This window comes from Copadichromis virginalis, linkage group LG23 (assembly GCF_057382275.1).
Source record: "Copadichromis virginalis isolate Kocher_CV1m ecotype Utaka linkage group LG23, C_Virginalis_male_GT1.1, whole genome shotgun sequence".
NCBI lineage: Eukaryota > Metazoa > Chordata > Actinopteri > Cichliformes > Cichlidae > Copadichromis > Copadichromis virginalis.
This window is the reverse complement of record NC_140639.1, coordinates 21,649,515-21,667,939: the sequence shown is the minus strand read 5'-3', so window position 1 is coordinate 21,667,939 and position 18,425 is coordinate 21,649,515. Positions and strand designations below refer to the sequence as shown.

The 18,425-nt window shown below is 41.7% G+C and overlaps 1 protein-coding gene and 1 pseudogene across 1 annotated transcript; both read left to right on the top strand.

Moving 5' to 3' along the window:
- Positions 1 to 8,271: 8,271 nt before the first annotated feature.
- LOC146680798 (E3 ubiquitin-protein ligase TRIM21-like) lies at positions 8,272 to 9,975 on the top strand. Its single transcript, XM_085447696.1, has one exon. The coding sequence runs from the start codon at positions 8,275 to 8,277 to the stop codon at positions 9,973 to 9,975; it is 1,701 nt and encodes a 566-aa protein (XP_085303822.1). The 5' UTR covers positions 8,272 to 8,274.
- Positions 9,976 to 11,870: 1,895 nt separating this feature from the next.
- LOC146680797 (E3 ubiquitin-protein ligase TRIM39-like) lies at positions 11,871 to 16,420 on the top strand (annotated as a pseudogene).
- Positions 16,421 to 18,425: the final 2,005 nt, after the last annotated feature.

The following is an 18,425-nucleotide window of genomic DNA, read 5'->3' as shown; positions in this document are numbered from 1 at the left end:
ACTACAGAAAGAAGCGGAGACTCAACTTAATCAGACTACATTTGAATGTATCCTGATAAATATTCATATTGATTCCCCATGGGGATCAATAAGGTATACATTACATTAAAAGTTGCCGCTGAGCCGGCAGAAGGAAGAGGCGGAGCAGCATCTGAAAGAATCTAAAAGTGAAACTTAAAGTGAGTTTCTCTTCAAAAGTGCATCAAACTGCTCATCCAACCTTTCTCAGCAGCACAGCAGAGCTTCTGTTCAACACTGGTAAGTACAGATGTCCATGATCACACTGTTGTAAAGGGCAACTGTTGATCCTCCTACTTTATAAACCTGTAAACAGGATGAGGGGAGACCCCGGTGTGACAAGACACTTTCTGTTCATTAAGTCCGTCAGCAGTGCCGATTCAGAGTAAAACTAACCAATTAAAGGGGAATGAACTGGATTCAGAGCATGAGGAGACTCATAAAAAGACCCTAGAAATATTCTTAATGAGTTAAAGACATCAGGATTACCTACAAAGGTCAGCGGTGCAGCTTCTTCTTTCCAGATGCTGAACTTCAGCTCTGCACAGAGGCTGAAATGCAACAAACTTGTTTTGTTCTTCGGTTGTTGTTTCAAAAAGGTTGAAATGAGAGTTGACTTTATAGCGGCACTCATCAGACTACATGTGTTGGATTGAGACAAAGAAGTTTACAGTTAAAATCTTTGATCTCATCACAGTCACATTAGTTCCAATTCACTAGCTTGGACCACATCCTCATGAGGTTTGACAGCATTTCTAACAGATACTGGCAGATAACTTGAGCATGACTTGAGGCTCCGGTTTGCGGAGGGTGGTGGCTCCCCTGGCCTGGCAGATCATTGTGTACTAATGAGAAGTAAATTAACTGAAAAAGGGAGGGGCATGGAAATAAGAACAGCCTGTAGTGCAGGGGGATCATATATAGACAGAGAACAGGAAAGGGCATGTATGGAGGTGTGGTCCTGCGTCTGAAAATCAGAAAAATGATCTCTTCTAAAAATGCTATCATTCAGCCACAAATCCACTGTGGAAACTTGTCACTTCTCCGGACTTTGGAAGTGAATTACATGGTTTGTATTTCAGTCTGCTTGCTTTTATTACCGTTTATTCACTACTTCTTGTACTTACTGTTTCTATTTCTTTTTTTATCGTTCACAGTAAAAACATAGCCAAGGATTTATTTTATTGTGAAGGAGTGACAGGAAATATAGTACGTGTGACACTGAGTAAGCAGAGCTTTGTTAACAGGGATGTTCTTTAATAAAAAACAATCTACACAACAGAACTAGAGATGGCACGATACCACTTTTTTATGTCCGATACCGATACCGATATCATAAATTTGGATATCTGCCGATACCGATATGAATCCGATATAGTGTTTTTTAATCAACAAAACTGTTTTTTAAAATATCTTGCTGCATTTTGCAAGTCTGCAAGTTCATACTCAAGTTTAAAACAACAACTACACTAAAGCTATTCTGTTATACCTGTATACAAAAAAAATATTTCATAGTTCAGCAATACTGATCAATCTAATAAACTTAGACCTACACCATCCTCCCTATTCTGGTATTTTAAAGAATACTTAGCGTAAATATTAAGCAACCTAACTAATAGGGTTCCAACTCCCAGCAACAACAAACATAAATAAATAAAAAATAAGGAACCACCCCTCACGCGCCACCTCATGATGCTTAATCGACGTAATCAACCTTAATTTGATGCAGTGTGGAAAAAAAATGCACAGAAATCAATTATTTTTCAAGAAATATTAAATAGATTCAACATCTTTCTTCAACAAAATTGCAGACTGCACAGATGGTACCTTCCCAAAGTAAAAAGTACTATAGCTTACTAGGGTATATATTAGACTTAATAGTCACTATATACAGTAATTGACTTCTATTCATTTTACATCAAATTAAAACTTTGGGTGTCAGATAATTATTTATTAAAAGCTCGACATTTTAAATGAGAATAAGAAAGAAAAGTATGTCTTTGTGCCCCCTTTTCCCTGTTCATGCCCTATCGGCCCCCCTGGCTAAACTTTGCTAGATCCGCCCCTGCACAGTTACCAGCGTCAGCTACGTAGAAAAAGATCCTGGAGTAGAAAGTAATATTAAATAAATTCTAACAACAGCTGATCAAGCTTAAACGTTCTGCTGTTGTTCAGCCGCTGGTTTCCTCTTTCTGGTGCAAAGTGGGCCAAAAACAAACAAGAGAGACGGACTCGCGACAGAAAAGCCGATCAGCTGATCATTAGCAGTTTCACGATTGAAGTAGCAGCCGGAGAGCGAGAGGCAGTCGCTTGTTAAGCTTAACGTGGGAATGCTTTACAAACATTCAGAGATGGACTTACACACTTGCTTTACTTCTCTAGGGGATAACTTTGTCGGAGATGAAATGCCAGGTTGCTAGCGAAGCTCCACATGCTATCCAGACCACCGACAGGTCCCGCATGCCACAGCTGCTCTATCACGTGATGCATACTGCTCCGACTGCTAACGTTCTGAGGTGAGTTATGGCGTGTTGCAAGTTTTGTGAGGTGCTTTCGTGATATTTAATGGATCGGATTACATTTTTTATTTTTCTCCGATATCCGATCCAGTAATTTAGGTCAGTATCGGACCGATACCGATACGTAATATCGGATCGGTCCATCTCTAAACAGAACATGAACCATTTATCAGTAACAGTTGATCCTGTTTAACCTGCTCATCACTCTACCTTTTACAGCATCCAAATGACTGATGATCACATCCTAACAGTTTTTAAAGTGGACTTATTCTGCTTGTTTCCAGCTACACATTTTTATACTTGGACTGTCCTAGAGTAGCATTGCATGACAATTGTCTTGGACCATACATGCCAACCCTCCCGATTTTTCCGGGAGAATCCAGAATTTCAGGCTACGTTCACATGTACATGGGCATTTTTTAAAACGGAGATTTTCCGTTTTCGTTTTTAAAGAAAAAAATAAAAAAATTCTGTCCACACATAAACGCCAAAAACAAAGGAAAACGCTGCTAGAAACATGTCAAAGCAACAGGTGGCAATATATTCCTAACCATGAAGAAATGTTGGCCAATCAGAAGTCTAGAAGCCTTTGTGGACATATATATAAGACTCTTAGATAACTTATGAATGTTATTGTTTGACTTTTTTCAGTATTTATTTGTTCGTGAGTAAATTGGTTTGGCAGAGATTACTCATTGATCATTGATCAACTGGTCCCTGAACGAAACTGACACCCTAGAGAAGCCTGGGCTCAGGAGAGCCCGATTTTCCTGCAGAGACGTTACGCGATGGTCGGTTGCATCGTGTGCCTGGTGACACTCTCGATGTAGGACATTGAGTGACATCTATCTACCATTAGGAATCCTGATAACAGAATTCTGGCTGATTGGAGCTGGCTCGGACCTGGCTTATTGAAGCAGAGCTGTTTAAAACCCCACAAGGCTGGCCGACATGATTGACGATGGGCAAGCTGTGAGTACTCAGACTGTGTTTTGAATGCAATATGGATAAGATCTTGGAGAAGCTCACGGGAAATTTATAGACATGGCAGGGCTCGCAAAATCGCTAGCCCGACGTCCCGGGGCTAGCGATTTTTCCAGTCGGGCTACCAAAATTTATCTCTGCCCTGCCCATCGGCCTATCATAGGAAGGAAAAATATATGTCAATGCTTTTGCATTCTTTCGGAAATGTAGCTGGGTAATTATGTCATTGGCATCGGTGAGCCGCTGTCAATATGTGGCATATTGAAATCGCGTTTGAATTTGCGCTTGTTTTTTGCTTTCACTTTGCAATCGTGCGAACTGTGTATAGAGAGCGACAGCACTGATTGGTGAGTGACGATAATTTGCGCACCAATTCCTCTGACATCGTCTTATCAGTCGTTAGCTTACTATGCAAACATGACAAGTGAAATCTCCCGCAGCAAGCTTAAACATATGAGAGGTTGATCGGGCAGAGAATCGCTGAGTGTGTGTGTGTGTGTGTGTAAAAGCAGCAGGATATATATTTTAGTTCTGCTGAGCCAGATAAGACAGGTCAGGGTGAAGAAGTGACAGCCAAAGAAAAGCTTACCACAAAACGGAGAAGTTATGACAAATCAGACTATAAGGCAAAAAGAAAGTGCAGCTTTATGGTTTCATGGACAAAAGAATTTGTGGCTGCGATATGACGAGCTAAATAACCGGGGCTGCACATAAGTGGTCCGCAGGTGCGCATTCGCTGTCAAAATAAAAAACGCGCACAAGATAAGAAGTTGCAACGTGTGTTTGTGTACATAAGATTTTCAGGAGGAGGACAGACATTTGTTTAGAACTCTTAAAGATGTCAAAGAAGCTCCTTTAAGCAATTACTTTGGTTTTCCTCCACCTCCAAACAAATGTCAGAAGGAGTCCGAACCACAAAAGAAGCGCGTATTCTCGGAAAAGTGGTTGCAGGAGGTGAGCTGGCTTCAAACAAATGATGAATGCACAGAGATGTGGTGCAGAATGTGCCGTGAAAATCCCACTCTAGCGGACAAAAACAGTGCTTTTTATATGGACGCAAATGCGCGTTGCAACTTCTTATCTGGTGCGTCTGGTGTGTCTTTTATTTTGACAGCGAATGCGCACATGCGGACCACTTATGTGCACCCGTGTAAATAACATAATGTTCTGCCGGGTGTGTTGTTGGTTTTCCCTCGATTTCTGAGTCGACAAGCGCCTTTGTTACTGGGACCAGTCATTTTAAGAAAGGCCTCCATTAGAACCTGTGAGAAATGCAAGAAATGCATTATTGCTCAGTCTGCAATATCTTTTCCAGAACAAACACCAATTGCAAATAACATACTAAAAATAAACCTGAAAAATCTGTTTAGAACAGCGTACTATGTTGCAAAGAGTGAACTACCACTGGCACAATTTAGCAGTCTTTGCAAACTTCAAAAAGCAAATGGCCTAGATCTTGGTTCCACTTGTCTCTTACCCAAGGCTGGACTGGGACAAAAAATCGGCCCGGGCATTTTGACTAGAGACCGGCCCACCAGGATAAAGATTGAAAATGTGACGTCATTCAGGGGTAAAACCGCAAAGGATTCTGGGAACTTGTGGCAAGAGGTACTAGCGCACGCAGGCTTTCAATTGAACTCAGTTACACAGCGATAAAAAGAAACACAAAAAATGGCAAGAAGCTGTTGTATTATTAACTGCAATAGCCGGTGTTGTGCCAAAAAGTGATTGTCTGCCAAAAACTGATTTCCGGTATTTGCCAAAAACTGATTGCTCGTATTTAAACTGGTATAAGTAACTTGTTGGCCTATAATATGTGAAACATATGTCAAATGCATCCCTCATGGATGACACAAAGTCATATTGAGCCACAAACAACATTCGTGTAACAAGGTAGAAGCCGCAATCAGTTTTTGGCAGCGACTTTTATAGAACCTTTATTTATGCAGTTAAAAAAAATCTCATTAACATTAAAAATGTCTTTTGTAAGAGTAAGACAGCAGAAATGGCAGCAAATATTACAATAGTTCTGTAAAAATATTGTAAGTGGGGAAAAAGGACCGGATTGGTTATAATGTGAGTACAATAACACAGAGTTATAAAGATACTTGAAAAAACAGATAATCTTTTAATTCTATATATAACCCCTTTGTAAACGCTGTTCACCGAAGTCTATTTACCAACATACGTAAAGATATTACACATAAAAAATACACGGAAACATTGGAAATCACTTTTTGGCAGGCAATCACTTTTTGGCACAACACCGGTCGCATGACAGCCACGGGAAGCCGACGGGTAAAGAGATCGTTTTTTTTTTTTATCGGATTACGTCGTTGAAGAGAAATTTTTTTAAGCCATGTTTCCGAAATAAGAGCCGACGGATGGTCTGGATATACCAAATATAACGTCCCAGAACACTCCAGCTCACAGGTTAGTCTGCTCCAAGCATTCCCACAAAGGTCAGTCTGCTGTTAATGCGTCATTTTCATAACATAATTGGTGATATAGGTTACAAGCACGTCTGGCGCTGAACAGAAATTGTCGCGCTATGCTCCTTTGTTTATTGTGCATAAATAGTGAATTGTCCTGACACAATATTGCGTTTCGCTTGTTATTACCATGGTACATTGACAAAAACATAAACTTTTATTCACAGGATAAAACAGTTGTTTTGTATCACTAATTGTCCAGTGCGATTACAGCATACAATATTATTGTCACTGCTACATTTCTGTAATGCTACCAGAAATTATTTCCACTACTAATTAATTACCATTGAGCTCAAAGGTTATATTAATAAACGGTTAACGAATGTGTATTTATGACAATGATATGTGAGACTGGTAAACTTACCTTTGTTCGTACGATGGTCTTTCGTTCTACACGGTGCATTTCAAGGTCCTGCACCCATCCGTCGGTAAACTGTACCTGGTCTTGTTGCAGTGACCTGAAGTTACTAAACTTCATGAGTGTATGCACTCACTCAAAGAACCGTATAATTATAAATATGAGCGTGGTGAAAGTTGGGCAGCACGCTAACGTCTTTTGTCCACTCTGTGTGCACGTAAGGGTCTGACCCTTTCACTCCTTTGATTTTTTTCCTCGTATCTTTTCTTTGTCTTTTCGTCGCGTCTGTCTTTGTACGGACCGGCATTGTTCTCCTTTTGTTTTGTACATTCCTTTTTTGTGCGGCAAAGAAAAAACAAGAAGGTATTGGAATCGGAGAATGAACGTTTTGCGGTGCTGCAAATGCTTGCATTTGATGCGGTACTTGGATTGTTTTGCCACGAGTTCCCGGCATGCAATGCGCGAAAATCACATGATTGCTAAACAAGGGGGAGGGTGCATCCGGCCTCCTCGGCTGTAATTGGTCCAGCCCAGAGTCGATCATGACCAATTGGCCAATCCAACACCTTTCATTATATATACCCTTCCTAAAAAAAAATTAATTAATTAATTAAAAAAAAAAAAAAATCCATCGGCCCATAAAAACAAAAAATCGCCAGCGGCCCACCGGGCAAGTGCCCGGTATGCCCGATGGCCAGTCCAGCTATGCTCTTACCCGTGACTTCAGTGGAAATTTCAAATTCAGGATCTGACACAGACTGATTCATGTTCTACACAGTTTTTACAAGTTCATAGAAATTTCTGTTCAATTAGAACCAAGTATTTGAGTTGATGATTGTAATTTTTATACAATGTTGTAATTTGTGTTTCAACAATTTTTTGATTAATGTTTTGTTTCCGTTACAATATTATACTTTAATGTATAATATTGTAACAGAAACAAAACAGGAAACAAAACATCAATCAAAAAATTGCTCTTTTTTATTCGGGCTACTTAAATTTATTTTGGGCTACCAAAAACTGAAGAGTCTCTGCCCAAAGGGCCACCAGGGATTTTGAAATTTTGCGAGCCCTGCATGGTGATCAGTGATGGACATTATACCAAGTGTAAAAGTGGAGTTGTGACAGTAATGAACATTTTACATGTACTTAATGAAGACAATGTTGGAAAAAGGGCAGGAAATGTTAATAAGGTTGGACTGCTCCTGATATTCACAGATATATGATAACAAACATAGTGAAACTTCATCAAACTTACTCCACAATTCCTCTTTCTCTACTGCCCAACTGGTGAGACATTCCTGATCATGTCTAACACCTCCACAACAGCACTGACATACTCATCCTTCAAGATTATCCATACACTGTTTCTCTTCCTACCTACACTGTGGTAGAACAGCTTTAAGCTACCTCTGATGGTCATAGTTGTGCTTCCTTGCTATGTTTTTTTTTAATGCATACACAACTCATTTACCTATACTCTCTCAATAATATCAGCACTTTACCAGTCATAGCTGCTACATTTAGTCTGTATTCTCATCTCCACATGGATGCCTCTCCTTATCTCTCACTGTGCTTGAACATGCCTTCCCCCTCCCTTCTTCCCCAGGCTTGAGGTCAGCACTAGGAGGGGACTGGATTGTGACCCTCCTAGTGGCTGCATTTGTCCCACGTAGAGAAAGTTATCTGAAACTCAGTTTGTAGAGCAATCTGTAGTCTGAACTTTGAGCTCACAGGGATTACATACACTAACCTTATTATTTAAAAATGAACATTCACAAGGTGAACAATAGGAGATATTTGACAGGAAAGAAGGAAAAGCAGAAAAAGTCCACTTTAAACATAATGAAAAGTGAAGTTGAAATAAAATCATTTTCTTTTCTTTCTCACTCAGAGTGCAGACATGTCTGCTGCCAGCTGTCTTCTATCGAAAGATCGGTTTCTGTGCTCCATCTGTCTGGATGTCTTCACTGATCCAGTCTCCACACCATGTGGACACAACTTCTGCAAAAGCTGCATCAGTCAACACTGGGATATCAGTGACAGGTGTCAGTGTCCTTTGTGTAAAAAGGTCTTTCAGACCAGACCTGAGCTGCACATCAACACTTTCATATCTGACATGGTTTCTCAGTTCAGACATGAAGCTCAGCAGAAAGTCAGCAGCAGCAGCTCAGAGCAACAAGCTGCCAAACCAGGAGAAGTTCCCTGTGACATCTGCACTGGAACCAAACTGAAGGCTCTGAAGTCCTGCCTGGTGTGTCTGGCCTCCTACTGTCAGACTCACCTGGAGCCTCACCTGACAATGAAAGGTTTGAAAAGACATCAGCTGATTGATCCTGAGGAGAACCTGGAAAGCAGGATGTGTATGAAGCATGATAAACCTCTGGAGCTGTTCTGTAAGACCGATCAGACATGTGTCTGCATGCTCTGCTGTGTTTTTGACCACAAGACTCATGAGTTTGTTCCTCTGAGAGAAGAATATGAAGTAAAGAAGGCAGAGCTGGTCAAGACTGAAGCTGAAATTCAACAGATGATCATAAAGAGACTACTTAAGATTCGAAAGATCAAAAAGTCAGTGAAGATGAGCAAAGATGCTGCAGACAGAAAGAAAGCAGAAGGTGTTCAGGTCTTCACTGCTCTGAAGGAGTCTGTTGACAAATGTATGAATGAGTTCATAAAGGAGATCGAAGACAAACAAGAATCAACAAAGAAACAGGCTGAAGGTTTCATCACAGATCTGGAACAGGAAATTTCTGAGTTGATGAAGAGAAGCTCTGAGGTGGAGCAGCTCTCACGCTCTAAAGATCACCTCCATCTCCTCCAAAGCTTCTCATCCCTGAAAGCTGCTCCAACCACCAAGGACTGGACAGAGGTCAGTATCCATCCACCATCATATGAGGGGACTGTGGTGAGAGCTGGGGTGGGAGCTGTTAGTCAACTGAAGGAGACACTCAATAAAGAAATGAAGAAGTTGTTTGAAGCTGAGCTGAAGAGGGTCCAGCAGTATGCAGTGGATGTGACTCTTGATCCTGATACAGCACATCCTAAACTCATCCTGTCTGATGATGGGAAACAAGTACACTGTGGTGAAGAGGAGAATGATCTTCCAGACAACCCAGAGAGATTTTCTGAATTTCTCATTGTTTTAGGAAAGCAGAGTTTGTCATCAGGCAGATTTTACTTTGAAGTTCAAGTAAAATACAAGACCAAATTGATGTTAGGAGTGGTCACAGAGTCAGTCAACAGGAAGGAAAAATTCACGGTTGAACTGAACCGAACGAAAGGTTACTGGATTGTAGGAGTATATAAAAATAATTATATAGCTCTGGAGGGTCTTCCAGTCCGTCTCCCTCTTCAGTCTTATCCTGACAAGGTCGGGGTGTTTGTGGATTATGAGGAGGGTCTGGTCTCCTTTCATGATGTAGATGATGCAGCTCTTATCTACTCCTTTACTGGCTGCTCCTTCACCGGGAAACTCTACCCATTCTTCTGTCCCTGGAATGTTGATGATGATGGTAAAAACTCTGCACCTCTGATCATCTGTCCTGTGATGATAGGTGATGGTGATGGTGATGAGGATGATGATGATGACCATGATAATTGATCATCACCTGTTCTGTCAATCAGTCAATCAGATATTGGAGTGCAAAACTAACACCAATGGAAGATGGACAAGGAAAGGTCAAAGCCATGATAATAGACAGTGGGCAGACAGTGTTCAGCACAATATTAATTAGACATTAATTGGAAGAGGTGTATTGCTGATTTGTCTCCTTTACGAATTATAATGGCTGTTTGTTAGCCGTTTGCATACTATGCATACTCTCTTTCTGTGTGTGTGTGTTTGTTTATCTGTTTAAATTCAGTATAGTTCCGACAACAGTTATCACAATAAAATATGTTAATGCGCAATCCTTAATATGTTTTATATGTGTGTGTGTGTGTGTGTGAGTGTGTGTGTGTGTGTGTGTGTGTGTGTGTGAGGGGGAGGTGGGGGACGCACCAGAGGGAGTGTTCACCCAGGGCACCAAACAGGCTAGGACCGTCCCTGTGTGGAAGCATATTAATGTCAAAAGTCACGCCACAAAAACATAATCATGAGCAAATAACTTCATGTCACCACATTTTCAGATTATCTGGCATTTTAGAATAATTGGTGTTGGTCAAACAGATATGCTTTTCAGGAGCCGCAGACAAACCAGGAAACAAACACTGGATATATCTGTGACATTTGTGTGGTTCAAATACAGTCTGTCAGTTTAGGTTATCGAGAATCTTGCTGTCTTCATCATTATTCTTCTAAAATTTTATTACTCTGATCTGATTTCAGCATTGTTGCCTGCAGACTAAAGCATGGACTTTACAGTGTCTGCACTCAAAGTGAGTCCAGTCCACTAGTGCCGCCTGTGGCCATGTGTCATAGCCTACAAGCAGAGTAACTTGTGACACATCTGCACCTGGCTCTGTCAGCACATTGAGTGGAGGCTGAGTGGCTGCACTCACACCTGAAGCATTCAAATCAACCCACAAACATGTTTAAATATTCAATGCCAGTACATTGAATTATCAAGACTAAAATCAGTCATTAAGCATGAATCATTTATTTCTGTTTATTTAAAATGTGTCATAGTTAATCGCCTTCTGCAATCCGGTCTTTAAGTGATGACGTGATGAATCCTGCTTCCGGGCCCAAAGTAGTCTGCATTTAATAAGGCTGTAGTGTTTTTAACATGTTTTAATGCTTTTTATCTAGTTCAATTTAATCTCAACAAGCCCCTAAAAACAGCCAGTGGTCACTCTCAGCTTCTCTCGGTTTTTATTACCGCTAATCACTTTAAAGCTCAGTTTTTAAATCCTTACGATGTAACTACAGCCCAGCCCATGCAGCAGTATATTAATAACTAACCTCATATTGTGGATGGATTATCTCGGTGGTTCTTCTGACTGATGATTGGTCCGTTTACAGCATCCTGCCATGCGATTGCATTTGTCCCTAACCATTGGGAACCCTCACATAAACTTTTATCGAGTGGAAAAAAGTCCTCCGTTTGTTAGCGTTCGTCCTCCAGCTTTACTGTTTATGTTATGCTAACATAGCTTTGTCGCGCTAGCGATCACTTAGCACATAATATACCAGCTAGCCCAACTTCAGTAACCCTACAAACGTCACTGCTGTTTACTTTCCTGTCTTCATTTATGTTGGAAGTGATAGCAGAGCCGTATGTCTTAATTTGTTTCTTAAATCCCTCATTCTGAACATGGTATATTATATTTAGAGGGAAGCAAGCGAGCTAACTCCCTGCTAACTTCTAACTCGGTTAAATGTCATAAATTCTATTTTCATGGATGCCTGGATGTTAAATTTAATTGTTACACCTGGTAGAGCAGCCACAGTGATCATTTTATTACAGATGAAAGAATTTAGACGGTTTTTCAACTCTCAGTAATGCTGAAGTGATCATTTGACTTAGGGACCTGCAGCAGAGTTTGGGCCCAGACATGGCTAATAACGTCAGAATTAAAGACCGGATAGAGAAGTCCATGCACACTGTGTGGGTCTTGTGTGGGACTTTCCACAGCAGATGCATTCAATCTGAAGAGAGAAACATTTAATGTTGTCAGTCATTCATTTAAAGTCAGTTTGTTTAATGAACCAACTAAAGATGTGTAAATGTTCAGTTACCTCAGAATTCTGTGCTTCAGTCTTAGGTCTGGATTTCATTATCTTACCCACTCATCAGTTTCTGCACCAGAGCTTCTCTCAACACAGCAGAGCTGGTAAAGATGATCTGAAAATATATGCAACAGTGAGGATATGCATATAAATATTTTAAATTAATATTGAGAGAGCCGTTTCTGAAGCATACCTGAGAGAGCACATGTCCAGTCTTAGCCTGGCAATCCCCTCTTGGTCAACAGGAAACTATTGTTGTATGTGATAGGAGCTGAGCATTTCATGTTAATTAAAGTTTGTGCTTATTCAAGTGCAATACATCATGACCATTATAGCTACCTTGCATACAAAGACACCGCAGGATGTAACATCCTGCTCTTTGAGATGGGCAACAGTTGAGTATTTCAATTTTCCAAGGGTTGGAATTTTCCTCCTAACCAGAGCTCTGTACAGAAACAGATACTACAGTTTTTGAACTTAACTCAATGCAAGAGCCAAGTCACCTTGTACCTTTAATCTTGCCCCTTTTTTTTAAATTTGCAACAGGGCCTTTATCTGTTTTAGATACAAAGTCTTCAAAAAGTGAAAACTATTAAACCCAGGAATTTAATTTACAGGTTTCATGGGTGTGTCCAGATTGCTGTGACGGACTTAGTTGAAAAGCAGGATCAGTCCCAGGAATTATTATGAAAAGAGGGGTTTCCTTTATTTAATCCTAAAAATTACATTCACCAAAATAATAAATGTCAATCTAAAAAAAGAGGTCAAAGAAACCAGACTGAATTCAGGCAAACAAAATGAGGACTCCACATCCCAAATGACTGCCCAAACAAACTAAACTGACCTAACCAGGGAGATAAGGTTATATATAATGGTTGATAGACCACTATGAAATAACAGGGGTAGTTAAACACAACACAATCACAAAACACAAAAAAACAATCCAATCCAGTCCAGTTTTTTAAACAGTAAAAAAGAAAAAAACAAACCTCTAAACTTGAATCAAATGGTGAGTCCCAGATTTAAGCCCTGTGGGAGTATCCCCCCAAGAGGACCCCCTAATGACAGAATACAGTTACTCATATTTTGTATTTTAAATACATAACACCGGTACATGTATTCCATTACTCCCCAACACTGGCTCAGTTCAGACATGAAGCGCAGCAGAAAGTCAGCAGCAGCAGCTCAGAGCAACAAGCTGCCAAACCAGGAGAAGTTCCCTGTGACATCTGCACTGCAACCAAACTGAAGGCCCTGAAGTCCTGCTTGGTGTGTCTTGCCTCCTACTGTCAGACTCACCTGCAGCCTCACCTGGCTGCTTCAAGTCTAAAACAACATCAGCTGATTCTGATCCTGAGGAGAACCTGAAAAACAAGACCGATCAGACATGTGTCTGCATGCTCTGCTTTGTTGTTGACCACAAGACTCATGAGTTTCTTCCTCTGAGAGAAGAATATGAAGGACCGAAGTCAGAACTGGGGAAGACTGAGGCTGAAATTCAACAGATGATCCAGAAGACATGGCTGAAGATTCAGGAGATCAAAGAGTCAGTGAAGATGAGTAAAGATGCTGCAGACAGAGAGAAAGCAGAAGGTGTTCGGGTCTTCACTGCTCTGAAGGAGTCTGTTGCCAGATGCCTGAATGAACTGATAAAGGAGATTGAAGACAAACAGGAAACAACAGACAAACAGGCTGAAGGTTTCATCACAGATCTGGAACAAGAAATCTCTGAGCTGATGAAGAGAAGCTCTGAGGTGGGCCAGCTTTCACGCGCTAAAGATCACCTCCACCTCCTCCAAAGCTTCTCATCCCTGAAAGCTGTTCCAACCACCAAGGACTGGACAGAGGTCAGTATCCATCCACCATTATATGAGGGGACTGTGGTGGGAGCTGTGGATCAGCTGAAAGAGATATTCAGTAAAGACATGAAGAAGCTGTTTGAGGCTGAGCTGAAGAGGGTCCAGCAGTATGCAGTGGATGTGACTCTTGATCCTGATACAGCACATCCTAAACTCATCCTGTCTGATGATGGAAAACAAGTACACTGTGGTGATAAGAAGAAATGTCCAGACAACCCAGAGAGATTTTCTGAAGAGATTGTTGTTTCCGGAAAGCAGAGTTTCTCTTCAGGCAGATTTTACTTTGAAGTTCTGGTTAAAGGGAAGACCGAATGGGCTTTAGGAGTGGTCACAGAGTCAGTCAACAGGAAGAAAAAAATCACACCGAGTCCTGAGAAAGGTTACTGGACTGTAGGAGTATATGAAAACATTTGTGTAGCGTTTGAGGATCCTGAAGTCCGTCTCCCTCTTCAGTCTTATCCTGACAAGGTCGGGGTGTTTGTGGATTATGAGGAGGGTCTGGTCTCCTTTTTTGATGCAGATCATGCAGCTCTTATCTATTCCTTTACTGGCTGCTCCTTCACCGGGAAACTCTACCCATTCTTCTGTCCTGGTGTTAATGATGATGATAACTCTGCACCTCTGATCATCTGTCCTGTCAATCAGTCAGTCCGATCTTTCTCCATGAGGAAATCAGATCAAAATCAGGTTAATCTCATCATTTAAGCCAACATAGAGAAGAAGTCCTAAAAACAGAGCTGCGCAAACTGCACCTGCTGTTGGAGACCAGGTTATATGGTTAGACTTTGCAGAACAAGCTACAGTGGGGCAAAAAAGTATTTAGTCAGCCACCGATTGTGCAAGTTCCCCCACTTAAAATGATGACAGAGGTCAGTAATTTGCACCAGAGGTACACTTCAACTGTGAGAGACAGAATGTGAAAAAAAAATCCATGAATCCACATGGTAGGATTTGTAAAGAATTTATTTGTAAATCAGGGTGGAAAATAAGTATTTGGTCACCTCAAACATGGAAAATCTCTGGCTCTCACAGACCTGTAACGTCTTCTGTAAGAAGCTTTTCTGTCCCCCACTCGTTACCTGTATGAATGGCACCTGTTTGAACTCATCATCTGTATAAAAGACACCTGTCCACAGCCTCAAACAGTCAGACTCCAAACTCCGCCATGGCCAAGACCAAAGAGCTTTCGAAGGACACCAGGAAAAGTATTGTAGACCTGCACCAGACTGGGAAGAGTGAATCTACAATAGGCAAGCAGCTTGGTGTGAAAAAATCAACTGTGGGAGCAATCATCAGAAAATGGAAGACATACAAGACCACTGATAATCTCCCTCGATCTGGGGCTCCACGCAAGATCTCATCCCGTGGGGTCAAAATGATCATGAGAACGGTGAGCAAAGATCCCAGAACCACATGGGGGGACCTGGTGAATGACCTGCAGAGAGCTGGGACCAAAGTAACAAAGGTCACCATCAGTAACACACTTCAACGGCAGGGAATCAAATCCCGCAGTGCCAGACGTGTTCCGTTGCTGAAGCCAGTGCATGTCCAGGCCCGTCTGAAGTTTGCCAGAGAGCACATGGATGATACAGCAGAGGATTGGGAGAATGTCATGTGGTCAGATGAAACCAAAGTAGAACTTTTTGGTATAAACTCAACTCGTCGTGTTTGGAGGAAGAAGAATACTGAGTTGCATCCCAAGAACACCATACCTACTGTGAAGCATGGGGGTGGAAACATCATGCTATGGGGCTGTTTTTCTGCCAAGGGGACAGGACGACTGATCCGTGTTAAGGACAGAATGAATGGGGCCATGTATCGTGAGATTTTGAGCCAAAACCTCCTTCCATCAGTGAGAACTTTGAAGATGAAACGAGGCTGGGTCTTCCAACATGACAATGATCCAAAACACACCGCCCAGGCAACAAAGGCGTGGCTCCGTAAGAAGCATTTGAAAGTCCTGGAGTGGCCTAGCCAGTCTCCAGACCTCAACCCCATAGAAAATCTGTGGCGGGAGTTGAAAGTCTGTGTTGCTCGGCGACAGCCCCAAAACATCACTGCTCTCGAGAAGATCTGCATGGAGGAATGGGCCAAAATACCAGCTACTGTGTGTGCAAACCTGGTAAAGACCTATAGTAAACGTTTGACCTCTGTTATTGCCAACAAAGGTTATGTTACAAAGTATTGAGTTGTATTTTTGTTATTGACCAAATACTTATTTTCCACCCTGATTTACGAATAAATTCTTTACAAATCCTACCATGTGGATTCATGGATTTTTTTTTTCACATTCTGTCTCTCACAGTTGAAGTGTACCTCTGGTGCAAATTACTGACCTCTGTCATCATTTTAGGTGGGGGAACTTGCACAATCAGTGGCTGACTAAATACTTTTTTGCCCCACTGTAATAACCTGACCTGTATTTCATTTTTTTGTTAAACTGCTTATACTGTTTACCCAAAAAGTCCAATCTGTCTTTCTCTCAAACTCTCCTTTTCTCTTCTTTCAGTGTTTAAAGACAAATATCCTGATTGTTAATTTTTGCTTCAATCACCTGCACTACTTAGAAACGTGCACACATAAATTTAAAAGAATGTTAGATGGCCAGTTGCAGACACGATAACTGGCACCTGATATCAGTCATGACCACTTTTTAGCAATTCCTGCAATACAAGCAGCTTCTCTCCACCAGTTTTAACCAGTCAAATAGATGCACGCTCTCATATAAAACTCTGTGAAGTGCTAAGAAATGTTACTCTCTTTTGGGAAGTTGGCCGCAGCTGATTGCTCACAGAGTGTAGCTTCCTGAACATTGGGGGGTCCATGTACATGTTCATATCTGATCACCCAACTTTTTATGTGACATTTATATGAACAAGATTGCTTTTTATGCAGCACTGTTTAGGCTAAAATCAAGGTTGATGTTTGAATTGTTGTAGTGACATGAAATAATTTCCCTTGAAGTCAAAGTAACCAAAAGGGGGCTGGTGACACAGGACACCTATTAAAGGCTTGCTGTTGCCAGCCTGTGGAGCAGGAGCAGCCTCCTCAAGGCCAGAACCGACTGATGGGTCGGCCAAGCTGATGGGTGTTTCTCAGCCTGTGGCACAGCAACATCAAGGCTCACTGACTGGTGGCAGCGGACCCACTGTTGCGTCCCTGCTGGGAGCCCCCCACAAACCACTTAAAGAAAATCAGATTCAGAAGCCCTTCCACTTTGTGTGACTGTAGCCATCTGGCCACTGCATCACTCAACCACCTGGCGCATGTAATGTGGTTATCCTCCAACCCCATCCAACCCCCTGGAAGCGTCAGCATTAGTCCTTGAGCACAAGGTCCGGGTGGTCCATTATTGCCTGGTTGACATCCTCAAGATGGGCCATCACCACTTTGGGCAGATTGAGGTCGGTTGCCTAGGCTAGCCCCAACAGCAGAAGCATCCATCCGGTGAAGCATCATCACCACTGTAGCTGAGTGAAGCAGCTTATCTGGTGCTCAGCCTGGTCCCATAGCCAGTTGAACTGATCTTGATGCACCACCCCCAGCTCCCGGAGCATGGCGGCTAGCTCCACCAGCATCGTCCAGTACTCCTACTGGCTGCACTGGTCATGGATCTGTCATCCTACAACTCAGTTTTAGGCACCATTGTGACACAAAGTCCCCGACACATACACATTGTTACAGGGCTCATGACATTTATTTACAACATTCTCTTGTTCAGGTTGCTTTGTGCAGCTTTCTAGCTGACTTATTTCTGGCACAGCCCTCCCTTCGGTCCCAGCTGGCTACTGAACTAGCAAGTACAAGACGAACCAAACAGCCCTGGTTGCTCTGCCAGCCTCCTGGCACTGCGCTGAGTCCACTGCACCATCAGTCTGTCCACACTCCCACCACAAAGCTGATAGAACTATGAAAATGCTTGAAAATTGTCTCACTGATGCTCAGCAGAGAAAGCTGCATGGCGTGGCATTCTGTAATTCATCCAATTTTCAATAAAATTGATCACTATTCCTTTTAGAGTGAAAATGTTTGGAAAGATTCTGATATATCGAGATCTCAATGAGCAGTCTGAATCACGACATAAAAATACTGTCGTTTTAAACTGTAATGAACATGTAATGGCAGCACACTAAGATGTGTAAAAACTAAGATATACTGTTCATCCGGTTCATCTCAGGTTGTCCTTCATCTGTTTTGTGACATGACTGATCTTTAAATAAGACTTTCTACTATTTCAAGGAAGATAAATAAAGGCGTGTCTTTTACTTTGGGCTCCTGGTTTCAGCTTTTTAAAAATCTTGGTTGTGGCTCAGGTGAACATTTCCAGACTGAACTTGTTGACTGGCTGTTTGTAGCCTGTGAGCTAAAAAAGATTTGACACTTCGACCTAAAACTGTTTCCTGTCATCTGCAGACTGAGGGATCTTACAGGGATGGTGATGCTGTTTTCAAGAGATATGATTTTTCAATAGGCACTGGTTTCTGGTCCGGAGGAGTTTAATGTTCTGACACATTGAAGGAT